General features: G+C 42.6%; 1 protein-coding gene across 1 annotated transcript in view; it reads left to right on the top strand.

Annotated features, from left to right (window-relative positions):
- ITGA9 (integrin subunit alpha 9) overlaps positions 1 to 18,036 on the top strand; it is a 225,809-nt gene that overhangs the window by 35,614 nt on the left and 172,159 nt on the right. The window contains exons 10-15 of the mRNA XM_050915800.1: positions 1,828 to 1,933; positions 3,389 to 3,483; positions 6,467 to 6,557; positions 7,105 to 7,150; positions 10,175 to 10,329; positions 17,224 to 17,384. Coding sequence (XP_050771757.1) covers positions 1,828 to 1,933; positions 3,389 to 3,483; positions 6,467 to 6,557; positions 7,105 to 7,150; positions 10,175 to 10,329; positions 17,224 to 17,384 — 654 coding nt within the window. The remainder of the gene's footprint in view (positions 1 to 1,827; positions 1,934 to 3,388; positions 3,484 to 6,466; positions 6,558 to 7,104; positions 7,151 to 10,174; positions 10,330 to 17,223; positions 17,385 to 18,036) is intronic.

The following is an 18,036-nucleotide window of genomic DNA, read 5'->3' on the forward strand; positions in this document are numbered from 1 at the left end:
TTTAGGACCTACAAATTGGAACACAAATGTCTGGGGGTTTAGGAGACCTTGTGAAGAGAAACCAAAGATTGAATTCATGTTATCTTTACATTATGCCTCATATATAGACTTTAGGGGAAGTTCTTATCAGCTGGTACCGTTGGATTTCGCATGACCCAACAACAGTCTTGGAAAAGTCTGAACTTTCTTGGATCGGCAAAACAAGATCATTCTTATGTTGTATTTATAGGAAAACAATGGTTGTTTATGTATTATTAAATATTTAATATTCGGGTCCCAAACCTGCTTTCTCAAAGGAGGAGTTGTTATGGACTAAAATGAAATTGGTTTGCTTCATCAGTATTTTGTGAACTTTAATGTATGGAGTTGTTTATGCTAGACTTAACATTCACCGCAAGTCCTATAGGCAGCATTTGGGAGACTTCAGAATTGCTTTTGGTGTAATTTTATTTTCTATTATCACTCCTCCTTTAAATGAGCTTTACTTTTTCAGTTTGATCCACAGGCTGTCCCACTTCTTAGATTGCAGTGTTGCTGCTGGGTCCTCAGGATAGGGTCCAGAATGCCAGGCAGATAATAGCCAACATTTCCTGCTCACAGTGAGAGCGTGCATGAGTTAATTTTTATCTTTTATAAAATGGTCAAGAAGCTAGTAGAAGTTTCTTATACTCCTGCAGCAAGAATTACTTGCAGGAGCAATGGCTTTCAGGATTGTGGGTTTTATTTTGGGGTTTGGACATTTTAAACTCTGTTTCATCCTGCAAGCACCATTGCTTAAGAGGTCATTGCAGCGGATCAGAGAAAACTGCATTATAATACAAGCATGCATAGTGATGCTAGGTCTAATATGCTTATATTTTGCCCTTTCCTGTGAGGACTGCAAAGAAATGAGTCGCACATACAGGCCTGCCTCTCCTCTCTGTTGTGTTTCAATTTCATTATGTGGGATTTTCTTAAAGTCAGCAACTCCCCGCAGCCAAGAAAAAGATTTCATTACATGTTCCAGAGGGCAGTTTACTCTCATTCACAAAGGAAGCAAAAGCAAAACAAAACAACCCTTGAGGTGGGTACAGAGTTGGATTGTGTAACTAAATTTTGTTTTCTTGTGGAAATGTTCCTTTCCCCTTGAGGGAAGACTGCAAGAAACTAAAGCTTATGTATCTGACCAGAAAGTGGGTGGGCAAGAAATACCAGATCCATATAAGGCTTCCAATGGCATAGGAGTACAAAGCTACTTTATTCTGAACTTTCCTCTGTCTCTTTATTGCATTAAGTCCCTTTCCTTATTCTTCATTTCAGAAGGCTTTTTGGAGACTTTGCTTTAATCCTTCTGTCCAATACTTTAAAAGTTTTCAAATCCGATTGCCCAAATGTTCTTTGCTTAGGGGAAAATTCTCCTTAACTCGCTGGGGTTTAGCTGAATAAGCCTGGACTGAGGATTTTACTCCTTGGATGTAATCTGCCAGTAGAGCAAGCTCTGGGCTGCTACATTTTAGGCATCTGGAAACCTTCATGAGCTCACCAAGCCCTGTGACTGCATTTAGTTACATCATTGATTTATCGTTTAGTTAATTTAGCATTTTAGTTATATCACTCATGTGCTCCTTTTTTTTCCCGTCTTTAAACTAAAAGACAGAAGATGGTTAAAAAACCCAAATAAATTAGAGTTTTGGTGCCCAGGCGATCCGTGTGCAGTGAGGGCGAGAGTCAGACTGCAGCCCTGCCCCAGGTGCTTCCTGCAGTGCATGGGCAGCTCCCATGGGGAGGGCTCACCTTGTCCAGGGCTCACACCATTTCCCTGACCTTGTTTTATTTCCTACTTCCTAGGGAGTGCTGGAAGAGCAGCTCGTCCTGGATGGTGACGGCGCCTACAACGCACACTTTGGGGAGAGCATGGCCACCCTCGGCGACATCGATGATGATGGCTTCCCAGGTTGGTGCGATTTCCTTCTGGACCATTTCCCTAGAAATGCCAGTGGGGCTGGTGGCACTGCCAGTCTCCTCGCATGGCTGAGTGCCACGTGGCATCCATTGCTCCTCCGGACCTGACCAGCTCCTGAGCTCTCGCTAAGGATAAATGTGCTTGTGTACGATTTGTCTGCTAAAGCCTTTTGTAGCTGATTGTCCTTGATGTGGGTTTAGTCCATGTCCACGCAACTCGCACCCGTCTCATTAACATTGCTTTGCTTTCCTTGCTGTTGCATTTTCTTCTTCCCTGTACAATTTATAAAAGGCTTTAGATACCCACGCCCTGAACAGAAACCTATGTCTGACTTAGTTCTTCTTTCCCATTTCCTTATGCCTCCAAGCCTTTCCAGTTTTGTTGACATAATCACGTTTCTTATCATGAAGTGTAATTAAGAAGTAGCTTCTCACTCTTGATAGCATGTACTCTATTAATAATTTCTCTCCTTTGCTTTATTCTACCCCTGCTCCTTTCACAGGCCACTCAGTGTGAGGCCCCATGCTGTGATAGCAATAGGTGAGAGCAAAGTGTTGATGCTGGCACCTTTTCTGCCCTGATTTCTGGCAGCACAGATTAAGGACTCCGACTTACTCGGTGCGTGCCTGGATTTATTTCTTCCATGCCACACAGGGCACGGTATCCCATTAAGCCTAACCCAACCTCATTGCAGGCTGACCTCACAAATGGTGGACATGCTCTTCGTCTGCACTTGGACATGCATTTTTGTGTTCTTGCTGCTGCTTGTGGGTCAGTTGTGGTGATGGACAGACTGCAGAGTGAGTTGGATCAGTCTGTGGGTATGAAGCCATCAGGAGGAGTTTAATTTCAGCAGCTGTGTAGTCACTAGATCCAACTAGGAGAGGAGAATGGGAGGTGGGATCACTCTTTCTGCAGGAGTTTGCAATTAAATTGGATCAAATGTAATTTGAAAGTGCACCCGCAGCAGCCTTTTTTTCTTCCTGCCTATCCATTTAATATACCCAGCCTTATTTAGGAGCCTTGGATTTTCAAACAAACTTAACATAGTGTTACAATAAATGTTTTGCCAATGCTGTCTTGGTTCACAAAGCTGATGTTCCCCTGGGTTGGAGATTTTGATATGAAAGGATTCTAAATTAACTTTTTGAGCATGGTTGCTGGTTAATAAACACACATTTTCATAACAAGCCCATGTTTCTAATTAGGCACAACATAGCTACATGCGTGTACAAATTTATATACATTTGTGTATTTTTTTAAGTTTATCTTAACATGAGCTCTTCATTAAATCAAACAAGTTCCTTCTAGCCAGGTTCACATGGGCTGCTGATCATCTTCGTCAAGGGGAGCTATTTTCCTATGGATAGCTGGCTTCTAAAATTGGTAAAAAGTTGGATTAATGGAATGGATTGTGAAATGTTTATAATCTGTACTGTTTTACAGATGTTGCCATTGGAGCACCTAAGGAGGATAACTACGTAGGAGCAGTGTACATTTACCATGGGGACGCCAATGGTATTGTACCTCAGTACTCTATGGTATGTGACACTATCGTTTACGATACCTATCTGAATTCATTTTCCCAGGGCCTGCAGAAATAAACCATACTTAGGGGTCCCTTTATAGGTAGCCTCATCATAGCTCTACATCCTTTTCTCAGTCCTGGTTTGAAGATGACTTCTCCCAAAGTTTGTCCATATCTATGCTGTAGGGTAAAATTATGTTAGTCAGGAGATATTTTTCACTGTCTTTTGTTACAGTTATCAGCTGTAGCTTCCTTCTTGAAGCAAATGAAGTCTTGGGGTTTGAATGTCAGTTTTTAGAGATAGTACTGCTGCAGAGGAGAAATGAAAACCTGGGAGAAGCTGAGCATACAAATTATGGAGAGGTCAGTGGGGAGTTGGGAGGTTGCACTTTCTTCCTGCAGAAGCAGGCTTAGTGAGAAGGAAGAGGTACTAAGTTTTCTTTTGTGCCCCACAGAAGCCTGTTTACCCATCTTGTCAGCCCTCTCCTTGTGATGTGACAGTATATCACAAGGCTGTTCTTGGGTCCCATTCCCCTGACCATTATTATGAAGTAAAATCTCGGCTGGGATATGCTATAGCATCATGTGCAGAGATGACACAGTGCAATTTAGCTACTGTAGCCAGGCAGTAGAGAAGATAAATTTGTGCTCATGCTGCCCAACATGTGTCCCCTAGTCTCTGTCTAGCACATTTCTTTTTTCAGAGAGCCTGAATCTTCCCTCCCTCCGTGTGTTTGAAGTTCTAGTTGTTTTGTTTTGTTGCTGGGTGGGATCCTTCACAGTAAATCAGTTTAAGCAGAATTAAAGAGTTTAGTGGTTATATTGGAGACTCTTCTAACAGACCATAGAAGTTTAGTCCTTCTTCCTTTTACCACGTATATGCCATGCGCTGCTTTTTAGAAAAAAGGAAGTTAAATGACTCTTTATGGTTACTTCTAAAATGCACTAATGTGTGGCATGTGGAGGATTCTGCCCATTTCTTGCTGAGAGCCACTGGCTGGGAGGTTCTTCTCTGGCTGTTGAAAAGTCTGGAGCTTTCCAGCTCTTGCTGAAAAGGATCAGATTTTTTTTTTTCTGGTTATTCATGGGAAAATAGTACATTTTTGAGAGCGGCCAGATCAGCAGGGTGGGAATCGAAACATCCTGCTTGCGATCTCTCCCTCCCCATTGGAGCAAGGCCAGCAGACATGGCACGTGTCTCTCCGCTTGGTCAGTGGGACAAAGCCCGGCTCAAGAAGGTGGCAGGGTACTGTGGTCATTGACTCTTGATACCATTCCTATCGTTGTCCCGTGTCCTGAGGCAGCTGAGGGGGCACCGCTTACGGGCAGTGTCTCTCTGCCGTTTCCCAGTGTCTGCTGCAGGGCATGAGAAACACCACCGGTTCATCTCCCATGTGCAACCAAAAACGCTGTGTTGCAACTTCAGCTCTTTACCTACCTGCCCTGGATTTGAACCCAGAGGTGAAAGGCTTTTTGTATCTTATTACTATACCCCTGAGCCATCTAAATGCCCTGGATTTCCTTTTTTAAATAAGCTGGGGAGGGGGCCTGCAGGGTATATGTTTTCACCCTTTTCATTTTGTTAGCTTCCCCCCCACCCCTTTTCTTAATTTAAATTGCTGATCAATGTCTTTCTCTCACGTCCCTTCAGCAGCTTTAGTGGTGGCTATGAGCAGAAGCAGCTTAATTGGCTTTGTGGCCTGCTGTTTTCATTCATGGCACTTAAAAGCAGAGCAGCATTATACCTCTGCCTTCTAGGCTGTAATAGCCTGCAGATGTCCACTGGGATGTTTGCAGGCGGGATTTACCACCCTAACTGGGACCCTCCAAAAATGTGATGCAAGTGTAATGTGGGGAGGAGGTTACTTCAGTTGTCTTATCTGCCCACAAGTAGGAAAAGGAAATCTGTACACGGCAGAGCACTGGTTTCCCTTTAAACTGGCTGTCAGGACTGCAGGATATCTTTCTTCCCCTCAACTTGTCTTTTTTCCCATGAATGTCCTGTATGACCTTTTGTCCAATATTATGTCCTTTTATGGGAGGGCCAGGAAAAGCTGGTCGCATGTCATAAGCTGTGCAGCACCACCAACAGCCTTGAAATTACTTCGTGGGATAGGTTTTCCTCTGTCTGTAACTTCTGCAGTCAGATGTTGGTTTGAGTTCAGGTCTTGCATTGGTGGCCCAGCATAAAGAATGAGAGCTGGGAGACATCTGATTGCCTTCTTAGAAAATGAGATTTTGATATATTAATTTGCTTCAGACAAAGGCATTTACAATTCAAAATGTTTAGAGAAAGTTTTTGTGTTAGTAATTAAAAAAAAAAAAAAGAATTTATGTTAGAAGTTAATTAATCTTTGCGATGGGGAGGCAGAAATGAGATACAGCTTCCAAACTGACACAAAATACTGCATAATAGCTGATGGAAACCAGAATTTCCAAGTGGGATGAAAATTAATCATTTTGACTTTGAGTATGCTGGCAAACTTTGTGAAAAGGAATGGTTGTGCAGGATTTTCTGTTTCAATTAATCATTAATTTTGTTAAGATGCCACTTAAAACTTATTTACAGAAATTAAGGTAATGCAAAAAAAAAAAAAAAAAAAAGAGGAAATCTCTAGGGTGCAGTTAAATTTCCTCCCCCCCGAAGAAATCTGTTTGATGTGTTCTTTATTTTACTTGGGTCTGCATGAGGGTTGTAATGCAGGTGTGTTTTTTAATCCAAGTCAACTCTGGCCTCCTCCTAGCCCAGAGCAGAAGGGCTTCCTGCAGTTGACAGCCTTCCTGCTCAGGGCTGTGTGGGTGAAGTGCAAGCCTGCAGATGTGCGGCACTTCCAGCCCACGGAAAAGAGCCCCGGTGACCATGAAAATCAGGCTTGAAGGTTGTTTTTGGGTTTGTTTTCGGTTTTGGTTGTTGGGGGTTTTTTTTGGTTTTTTTTTTTTTTTTTAAGGATTCTTTGTGTTACTGACTGATTTCACTTGTGTGTTTTCTGCTGTAGAAGCTATATGGGCAAACAATAAACCCGATGCTGCGGATGTTTGGCCAGTCCATATCAGGGGGAGTCGATATGGATGGCAATGGTTATCCAGGTATGTCCACTACTCTGGCAGCGAGAGCACTGGGGAAACAGCAGCAGGCTGAGAAAACAGCGGAGCTGGTCGTTTCCAGGTTGTTGATTCCTGCCATTGTGGGAAGCCAATGAGGCTGAGCATTTTCTTTCCTTTCCCCTCTGTTATTTGAAGCTCTTGATAAGAATTTGAGCCGATGATTGCTTAATTCAGGTGTTTGGGCAGTCATGACGAAGGATTGAGATATTAAAGCAGAGGATTTCAGTATCTGGCCAAGGTTGTAAGTTTCTTGGAAGCTGCTCAGTCATGATGACAATCTTAAAAAATGTAGACAATAAGATAATAGTAATAATCAAAATCAAACAATGAAGTAGAAGTGAAGTAACATCACAGACCTAATCCTCCAGTTATAATACTTATGACATAATGATATTTGAAGGGACCAACTGGCTGATTTAAGTCAGAAAAATGCTTTTTTTAGATATATGCTCTGTAATTTAGCAACTGATTTGAGAGAACTGAATTCTGTGCCTCCTTTGTAACTGTCTCAATGTTACAAAAATTTCAGATATGACTGTTGGAGCCTTCTTGTCAGACAATGTGGTACTTCTGAGGTGAGATGCATGTCTTTTTCATCTGCTGTTGTCGTCTTTTTGTCTGTTTTCTGTTTATATCTTGTGTGGTCTAATTTGTCCACCACTCCAATTTTCTCCCTAGTTTATTGTGGTCAGAATAAGCAAGCTGGATTAATTTTTAAGCAGAACCTTAGACATGGATGGTGTCAAAGAATGCACAATCTAATTTGAACAGCATAGTGAGGGATGACAATACATAGAACTCCCAGGGCTATGAAGAAAACAAAGGGTTAGAGCTGGAAAGGGATGTGTTGCATCTCAGTGCCTCTTAGAAAGGTTGCTCTGAATTTATGAGAAGGCTTTTTAGTTGTTCTTACATTTACATAAAGTAAATAAATTATGATTTAAGGGAACGCAGTTGAGCAAAAATCCAGCTGCGTATGATGCCAGGATGTAATTTTGCAAGTTATAATGGGATGCAGAATGAAATAGGAGTCTTCGGGGAAATGAAATACAGAGACATTTTCAATGCACACAGGATTTGGGCTGCTGTTTTGAGTGTATGAATTAAGTGCAATTGTTTGTTTCATCTGATGGAGAGAGATGTGACAGCTTGGTTTACCAAATTATGCAGGTGGAGAGTTAGAGTAGGAGCGGGCTTGAGGTGCACAGACCTGGGGAAGAGAATGGGAAGTTTGAATTTTGCCAGTAGCTCCGTTGTTACACTTGTTAATATTTAATAGAAAAATCCGGTCAATACCTGGATGTCATTAGAAGTAGAAGTCACTAGGGATTCCCGCATCTTAATGGAAGATACAGGGATGTGGTGAGACTGGCAAGACAAATGCTGGAGCTGCAGAACGGACGTACCAGCTTGCTTCCTGTTCAAGGCAGAAAAAACTTGGCTCTGTTTCCATTTGAATCAGTTAAACAAAACAAAAAGAAAAAGGAGAGGGGGAAAGAAATGCTCTTGATGATCAGCATGGCAGGTGGTCAAGTCTTCTGAAGAGTTTTCTGTTCCTTCATCTGGCACGCAGAGGAAGCCAATTGCTGCTTCTGTGAAAAGGTGTGCCATGCCCCAGATGGGATCTTGTAGCCCCACATCTCCGAAACCGCTAGAAGGAAAACCATGCATTTTTCTCCCGCATTGTTGTTACTTGCGGAGGGGGGGAGGGAGGCAATCTGAAAGGCTTGCTGTGATGTTTAAAACAACATACATCACAACAGCATGGTGACCTCTGTGCACATGTTCAGTCATGCTTGTGTGTTTCAGAGGAAATTAGTGCATTACCGACTGACTTTGTGGGCAGCCTGATTAATTGCTGCTACTGCCAATTTACAGCATGTCCCTCTTGCTGTTTAGATTCAGATTAGGATAAAGAAATCAGCTTTTTCTTTTTTCCCCCCTCACCCCTCCAGAAGGCTTTGTGAAGTCCTTTGGCCAAAACCAACAAATGTTTTGCCAAGTGATATTACAGGCTTTGGTGGAAGCTGCGGTGACTTGGGGTGGATTGTCGTCGTTGTATTGCTCGCGTGTGTGTATGGCTGTTTGACAGATGCATTGTTTTGTTTTCCCAGTGAATAACCAAATGAGCTAATGTTAAGGAAAAATCACACAGTGCATCATGGCTGGAGAAATATTTTTTTTCTAGGAGAAATATTTTTCTAGATCAGTTGTAGCATTTACTCTTTTATGTCTCCCCAAGCATTTGGAAAGAGTTTTTTTCGAAGGTGTGAAATGATCCTAGGAAGCTCACTCTTTTTCCTCCTTTTTCCTTTTCCCTTCCCTGCATTACTGTATATATTTCTAGGGTTAGCATTTATCTTCATCCTCCATCTCAAAAGGTGAAGTTGCACTGTTATTTCAGGCTGTGGTAAAAGTGTCTGAGCAGCTGTCTCAGAGATTGATGTGAATCTTGTTCCAGTCGTTATGAATTAGGTGTAACCACAATCCCTGCTCTCTTCTCCCCTCTCTCCCCCACCTCTAAATTAAGTGGCTTGTGGAGTGAGAGTCCTGAAGTGGTTTGTTTACGTGGTCTGGCCTTGAACGGCTGCTGGGACTACCTTAGAAGTGAATCTGCTGGTTGCTGCACATTTTTTTTACTACTGCAGTTGGTTTTGGAAGAACATGTTCATGTTGAACATGTACAGAATTGAAACCACGAAGAATAACACTCGGTGAATTTTTGGGCTGAAGTCCTATGCTGGGGACGGCTCAGGAGAGCCTGGGTTTCTGGGCTGCTTTTCCCAACCAAGCTGGCGGGGCTTCTGTGTTGTGTGAGGGAGGAGACCCACCTGGGCCCTGACGGCACTGGGCTTGCTCTGCGATTCTGGCCAAGGTCTTCTTCAGCTGGGAATAGTCATAGCAATAAGTCGGTGCTGGAGTTGCAAGGGTAGAAAGCTTTCGTTCACAGTGCACCGGGTAACTCCTGAAACAGAGTTCAGCAGCGTGAAAAGAGTATTCAATCCTTACCACTTGCCAGGAGGGAATTAGCCAAATGTTCCCTCCTCCAGAAAACATGAATGTGGTGTCTGTTGTCCCTCTTATACTGTCAGAAAAATTATATATGAATCCATCTCCTACCCCTGTGCTCCTTCCTTGACTTTCAGGTCACAAATTTGACTGTAGACCATTCTCTGGAAACCTAAGGTCTCTGCCTACATGTTCCTGACCATCCAGGCTGCTTAGCAGGGAGTCACTTGCATGAGCTTGTTGTCCTTGGTTGCTGTTGTGCTAATTTTGTTATCCTCTTCAGTCATCAGGAAGGCTTTATGCAACTTTTGCTGGAGATGATTATTATTATATATTATCAGTTTCCCCAGCTGCCTGCCTGCGGTCTGTATCTGAGCACTGAACTTCAAGCTGACGTTACGGTTTTCATCCAGACACTAGTAGTCCTTGCCAGCTAGATCAAGTGCTAATTTATTTTACAGTTCAAATGCACTCTCTTATTTTTCATGTCTGCTTGAAATTGTGCAGTTTACCAAACTTACTTTATTCTCCTTTGGCTGAGAACTTCCCTCTGAATGATCACTCAATTCCACTTCTCTGTTGATCTCCAGATCCAGGCCTGTCATTACCATGGACATCTCCATTTTCCTGCCCACGTCCATCAATATCACAGCTCCTCAGTGCCATGATGGCTTGCAGCCGGTGAACTGCCTCAATGTCACAGCATGCTTTCGCTTCAGTGGCAAGCGTGTTCCTGGAGAAATAGGTAAGGTACCTGTTCCAGCCCTGGGCAGGGGCACGCTAGCAGGTTGACCTGGAGTCGAGGGCTCCCTTTGGAGTCTGTAACAGAGCTTTTATGTGAAATAAGTTGTTTCGAGGTGAGCTGGGCTATACAATTCCAGAAAGTTGGAGGCTCTCTGGGAAATTTCTTGGACATGTTTTTACCTTCTGATGAGGCTGACTTAATACTGGGGCAGTTTCTTCCTCAGTGAAAGGAGGGAAATGTGTCCTTGGTCTTACTGCAAGGACAGAGAACACAGAAGCAATTGATGCTTTGTAAGTTCATATTTCCTGTTTACCTCTTGATAACGCATTTCTGTATCCATATCCTCTATCAATGTTATCAAAAAGCAGGTGTGATTTGCTCTGGATTAATAGTTTTTGAAAGTCTACAAGGAGCTCTTGAAACAGAACACTATAAATCTGAATTCCTACCAGACATGAGCAAATCCTTTTCTGTGTATCAGTTTACCTGTCTGTAAAATGATTATAAATAGCCCAGTATTTTACTGATGGCAAGAGTATCTTCCAGGTTAGTTAGTCTCTGTAAAACACATGGAGTTTCTCAGGTGAATGGAATTGTGTAAGGTGTGTAATTGTGCAAGCCTTTATGTCTTGGCTGCATTAAAATATTACTAATGTCTTTTACATCCCAATGTTTACAAGTCTTAGCTATTCTGTGAAGTGGTATGGGATAGATGCAGCATTTCTAAATATTGTAAAGTCTGGTTTTGTTTAGTTCAGCCATGATGTTTTACCTTTGCTATGCTTTAGGAATGGCAGAGGACTTGCAGTGTGCTGCTCAGGGAAGATACCTCAGCCTCGCAGAGTGCTGCGTCTCTGCAGTGGGTCTGGTGAGGAGCTGGGGGAAGCAGTGCCTACTCCTGCTCTGTGCCCCAGCCTTTCTGAGCTGCTAATTGAGAAGGGTGAGAGTTGCACCTGTGCATCCCAGTATGCAGAGCCTGCTGCAGTATTTGGATTTTAAATGAGTTGGAGAAGAAAAAGGCTTCTTGCTACTTCTCCTGCCATTCACATGGAGTGAGAATTACAAGCTGCTTGTTGAAGTTGCTCTCTGCAGCTTGTCACTTTGTCACCTGAACAGCTCAAAAAAGTGGAGTTACTGAATTTAAGATTCCTCTGGATTCTAATGTATTGGTGCAACTGAGACTTCAGTTTCTATTTTTGCACTTTTTCCTTCCCTGTAAATGATGACTGTCAGCAGACAAATACACGCTTTGATAAAGTATTTTTTTTGTACTGCCTGCTACTCTGTCAGTTAAGAAAACACTTATCTCCAAGTGCTCCAGGGGTGTTAATTCCTTTCTGAAAATCACTGAATAGATTTTCTGAATATCTAGATTTTCTTATGTTCCTGGGGGTACTGTTTAAAATGATTCCTTTGTTTTAATTTCATATCTCTGGACTTGTGGCAAAGGAGTGAGCTGCCTTTTTTCCCAATCTAAATATCTGTTCCCCTTGTTTGCAAAAGACCTATCTTCCTGCTTCATCATGTCTTGTAAAAGCCAGTTGAATTCCTCTGTGTTGTCATACAAGCTGTACTCCTGATGATTTATTGTGGTGAAAGCACATGTCCATCTTCTTTGGTGAATAACATCCATCTCATTACAAGGCATTTTTTTACTATTAAGTAGATGATTATAAAACTTCCAACTATTGTCCTTTTACACAGTGCTTCTAGCAAAGTGATTTGTCTTGAAAACATTGCAGCCAGAACTATCTGACTGTATAAAACCCCTTGGGGATACGATTTGGATAAAATATCTCAAGCTTTTAGTTTGTAATCTTAAGTCAGGCCATTTTAATTATGTTGCAGTTGAAGAGTATCAATTAACAAATGGTGGAACAATTCATGGAAATACTGCAATGGTTCCTCTCCTGCGTGGTTAAATGTGGGGAAGAAAAATAGAATATGCCTGTAAATACGTCATTGTCCAGTTCGAGCTCTGGAAGGCACATGGAGGTTTTGAAATGCTATATCAAAGTTTTGTGGCTAAAAGTGTTGGATTGTCTCATCTTCGGATGTCTAGGGGCAGTCTGTTAAGTCAGACAACGAGAACAGAGTGGTGACCAGGAACACAGCTCCCCTAAGGCTTGTTAGCATAGACGCTGAAGACTGCTGCTTACTGGTGAAAAGCTGGGCATTCCTCTTGCTTTTGGGCAGCTGAAGTTGGTCACCTACTACACAACGTTTAGAAAGTCAAGCTGAACATGCAGGCAACATTATTCTGTGGCAAATGTGTGTTTTCAATGCTTATTTGAGCGCGTGGTTATTTTGTTAACTGGCATGTGAAGGAAAGTTGTCTTCATCTAGCACTGCCTCATATTTGCATATGAACCTTTCCCACCCTCCTTTCTCTCTCTCTCTCTCTCTTTTTTTTTTACTTCTAGTGGTAGTTGCAATACTACTGGTCATGTAACAGCTATCTGAGGATCTGTGTTTATTGATACTGCTTGATACTGCCAATGACAGTATAATTGCCATCCATTTTGTGGATACTGTTTGCAGACTGCGGTCTTCAGAAGTATGAATTTATTGCTGAAATTGTTTCATCTGAACAAAGAACCATGCTGAAGTGAAGCATGTGCTCTGCACTGTGTGCCAGGCATTGTCTGACCCTTCGCTCTGCCTCCACACTTGCTGGAGAGCTGAGCGTCTAGTTGTATGCCCACCGACAGAGACAGCCTCTGGTATGTCTTGGATGTGTAAGAAATATGGCATTTTAAGTTTTCACTCTTCCACCTCTGAATCTCACTCAGGCTCTTCCCGCTCACTTGAGGGGCCATTGCTTTGTCTCTCCTGGCGTCTCTGTATCTGCAGGAAAGGCAGGGATGAGAGAAAGCCCTTTCCTAGCCTGGATGAGCAGACTTCAGCCTGTTCAGACCATGTGCTTCTGGGTGACCAGGACAAGAAAACAGGCTGCTGGCATCTCTGTGCATCAAGCGCTGCTTCTGCATTCGTCCCCACAGGAGAATGGAAATAGACTTGTGCCCACAGTCTGGATAATTTCCTCAACAACAACAGCAACAATAATAGTAATAATAGTGCCAGTGTAAGAATTAGGTGAATTTTAAGTGGCTATGAAATGAAGGGTTTGGGGCATGTGGCTAGAGTTAGGCAGATGTGTGAGAAACTTCTTCAAAGTTTCTCTTGTACTGTTCAGTTTAGGTGTGCATTGCTTGTGTGTTGATCCATTTCTAGGGTGGTCTTCATGTCCCAAATACTGTTGCCTGAAAGACTGGTGTGAGATTTAGTGTGGGATAATGGGTTGCTTGATGTTTTTGCTCTGTTTGGATACGTTTCTAGGACTGAAGAAACATGCCTGATCCAAAACCTGACGAAAATGGATGCTCCTCTTCTTATCTGTATCCTGCTGTAGTTTGGTGCAGGAGTATTATTTCTGTCTGTCTCTCATTTTTCCAGTCCGCTTGGATGCGGGCCTAAGACAGTGCTACCCTCTGAATGCCTCAGTTCAGTGGGTACGCCTGGAGCAGTGAGGATGGCTCCCAACTTGGAAGCTAGGGACAACACTATGAGAAAGGATTTGAAACAAAGTTTGAAGTAAGGGGAAAAGGAAAGCTTTTTGGGAGAGGATGGGGGGAAATGTCCTATGTATGTTGTCATTTGCTAGGGCAATTTTTTTTAATACTTTCATTACTTAATAGTTTTCTCTGCAAGCAAAGTTCATGATTCATTTTCTGCTCGTAATTACTGGTAGAGAAGGCAAAGAAACACATTCCTCTTCCAATGGCTTTTTGTTATTATTTAGTAAGTTCTTCATTTTCTCCATGTGGTGCCTCCCCCCCCACCGTGAATCAGTACTGTAGCTAGTAGTTTAACAAGCACTTACAGATGTGCTTATTCCTGCTGAGCATTTTGCCGCCTGCTTTTTGTGTGCTGTAGCATCATCTGAGTGGGCGACAAAGGGATGCACCGGGCGGCTCCGGGTGTGTAACTCTTCCATCAGCACAGCCAGCTGCTATTCCCGTTTTAGCTCACAGAATACCGCTGCCAGATTTCAATCCCTTCTCACTCCTCTCTGCTTCAGGGCTGCCTTCAGCCCTGTGAGGGGACGACTCTTGCATCATGAGTACATATGTGCCACTTAGGATGAAAATCCATTATAAAATGCCTTCTGGCATTTATTTGGTTTGTCTGTTACTGGCTGGAGTAACTTGCCTGGTCTGCTGGCTTGTGGTTCTCTTGCTGGTATGACCAAAAATTTCTCAGAGGGAGCTGTTATCGAAGCTTTTAGGCATTTAACTTTAGTTATGGAAAGGGAATAGTCATTAGAAAAATCAAGCCCTTCATCTGAGCTCATCAAATCCATGCCAGAGTTCTATTTTGATTGTGTGAAATTGGGTGGGCAGATCCCCAGAAACATTTCTGACCAGACATGCTTAAAGCTGCTGGACAAATATTTGAAGGCATTACCTGCAAGAGTTAATTTGCTAGTGAAAACTTGTCTCCCGATCTCCTACTGGAGTATGCAGGAGGAACTTACACCACCAGCAGTGCTAAGTTTGGCCAGTTTTCTCCCCACCTTGGTTGCTTTTTGGAAGCAATGAAGTTGGAGAGGAGAAAAAAAAAAAAACCTTACTCATGATATTTCAGTTTTTCCACTGATGTGACATCATTGGATATAACATAGAAACAAGTTGTCAAAATAAAGGGGAGGCGGGGGGGAGGTGGGAACTGTGCTGCTTGATTGAAAACATCCACTGCTGTTTCGGAGAGACGGTAGCTGGGATCGCTTTGCTCGGAGGCCTGGTATGGGGCTCACGTTGGGATGCGTCTCCGCGCCTGCAGCGAGGAATTGTTCAGTGTCAGTAATATGTCGCACTTCCTTTGGAGAGCCTCTGAGCTTCCCCAGGCGCCCCTGCAAGCTCTGCAGCCCTGCCTTCCTTTGGTGCTGCTCCTTTGAAGAGGGCTGCGTCTCCCTGTGGGGCTTTTTGCCTCTGCCTACGCAAGGCCTGGGTTTGCTAACAGGTTTTCTTGTCTTTATTCTTGGGATGCTGGTGCAGATCTCAGCATGCGTGCATGAATGTGAGGTCTTGAAAGCGGAAGGGAGACGATTAGGGATGGGTGTGGGATGTGCACACTTTAAAAAAGGAAAAAAAAAATGTTAAGAAAGAGACTGCTGGGTTTTTAAACAGACTAAACCCTGTGTTTCTGTTTAGGTGGTGCTCTTCTGTGGGACTGAGCAAACTCTCTCTTCAGTGAGAGTTTTTGGTGCTGAGCTTGTCAGTTTGAAACATTTTCAAGGCACTATCCTTCTAAGCAAGTTATTCTGCCAAAAGCAAGCAAAAATGTTCAGGTGGAGTCCTTTGATGGTAGTTAGGCTGATTCCTCAGCTCTGGCTTTTCTTACTACCTAGGGTATGTCTCTGGTTGCTTTGCATGTACTTATGAGTGAGCTTTTCATCAGAATGCAACACACTGCAAATGGAAGTGAGGTCTGTTTGAATTATGTGAATTATGAATGTTCACAGAGACTTTTGCACCAAGTTTTATATCATTAAATAAATTCTTCAAAGTAATGAAATTTTGGTGGAGAAATGATTGGAGGTGATAGCATTGGCAGCAGTGTTAATTTAGAGAGATCAGGATTTTCATTGATTTAAAAAAAAAAAACAAAACTACTCACCACCACAAAACCAAATAAAACCACAACAAAACCCAGCAAAGACCCCTTGCTGAAATTTGGTATAGAAGAATTCAGTCCAGGAATGTGTTACATTTACATTGATTGTTTATAAAATTCTGGCTTTAAAAAAGTTTACATTTATGGGGAACATATTATCTGGCATCAATCATTTAGGACTTAAAACCTAAATAAAAGCCAAAGCAATAATTTGGCAAGCACCCTACATATGTAACAAATCAGCACAGGAGCTGGTGCTGGCTGTCGTTTACAAAGATTATAAACTAATTAAGCCATTTATAGTGAGCCAATCTCATGGTATTCCCTTTATTGCCTTGATAGCAGCTGAAATCAGTACAAGTGGTGGTCTGTGATGAGTGAAAGGACCTAACAGCCAGTGTTTCCCTTGCCTGTAGACAGCAGCAGAACAAGCGTTCATGCTTCTGTTGCAGTTTCATTGCTCCTGTTGTTGCATTTACCAACAGGAAAGGTATAGGCGGCTTGGATTAGTCAATCACTGTACAACTACTTCAGGTAACAAATAAGTTTTCTTTTGGACACAGATACATCCAGTGACAAAACAACCGATTGTGTTAAGCTACCTATCCTGTAGAACAGCAGGAAACAGGATTTACAGAGATACAGCTCATTAGTCTCTGGAAATGTCTTCTATAAACTGCCAGGGATGTGTAACATCTAAGAGGGGGATACTGAGTGCAAGGCAGCGACCTCTAGTTAAGGTCTAAATGCTAAGATGACTGCAAATCAACAAAAGTAATTGTTAGGAAGTGCCACATCCTGGTTGACATTTGTATGGTTTGTGCTGTTCTAGAAGGAAAACAAAGCTTGAGGCTGCTGCTGCTGTTGTTGTCTGTGTTGTGTTTTTGCTTTTTCTGTTAGCAACATAGTTTAAGCATCCTTTGTTCCTTTTTTTTTTTATTAAGTGTGCGTGTCTAGATGTATTTTTACACATCATTTCCTATGGGAAAGGATGGGCTGGGGAACGTAGCAACACGAAACCTGGGAGTGTGTTAGTAATTGGATTTGGTTTTGTCCAGCCACAGGAAACTTAGTGATTGATTGATTGAGGGCCTGCAAGGGTTGACCTTTCTTCAAGCACACATGCCCTGGGGGCAACAGGATCCATTGATAGGTGGCTAGAAAATAACTATTGTTCACTGACATCCTTTGTTTTCTTCTTCTTCCTTTTTAAAACAGGTTTGAATTATAACTTGACTGCTGATGTGGCAAAGAAGGAAAAGAGCCAGCAACCCAGAGTTTACTTTGTGACTTCTGGAGAGACAGTGGGGCAGATCACAGAGAAGTTACAACTGTCGTACATGCAGGAAAAGTGCGAGCATTACCTAGCATATGTCAAGGTCAGTTCATTCCTGTCCTTACTTACATTGGTCTCACTGCAATTCCACTCTTTTTTTTTTTTTTTTTTTTTTTTTTTTTAAATATTCAACCAATTGAAGTGGTGCTGCTTGGCTTCAGATGTTCTTTGTTTTCCTGACAGGTGGATGAAGTTTATTGGGTGGAAGCTCAGAACTTCTTGCTTGGCATGATTTGTCAGTCTGAGCACCATCAGGCCTTCAAGACCTGGTGCAAGGAATATGTATTTTATTTACTTTTGATCAGGCACATTTGCAGGGGATTTCTTTCTTCTTTTCTTCTGGTTTGTTGCTACACTTGTTATACTCAAAATAAGGAGGCAAAGTTTTGTTTTGGCAGGAGCAGCAGATTTAGTGTTTAGTTTTGTGTAAGGTCTGACTGCACAAGGGGCTGGTGATGCAATCTGCATGGAAACGCCAGGGTAACATGGGGTCCATCCTGAAGCAATTGGGCTCTTGGGTTTGAAGAGCACCCTGGACTTCATCTGGGCTTGAAAATAGCAGTGGGATAACTTAGTTTCACATGTGTCATGGTCCTAGGGATACAGAGAACGCTTTCCAGACATGCTGGGACATAGAGAGGGTCTGTTCTTCCTGTGACAAACTCTTTGTCCAGGGTCTGCTAGGACTGTAGTTA

Source organism: Gymnogyps californianus, chromosome 2, assembly GCF_018139145.2.
Source record: "Gymnogyps californianus isolate 813 chromosome 2, ASM1813914v2, whole genome shotgun sequence".
NCBI classification, from domain to species: Eukaryota; Metazoa; Chordata; class Aves; order Accipitriformes; family Cathartidae; genus Gymnogyps; species Gymnogyps californianus.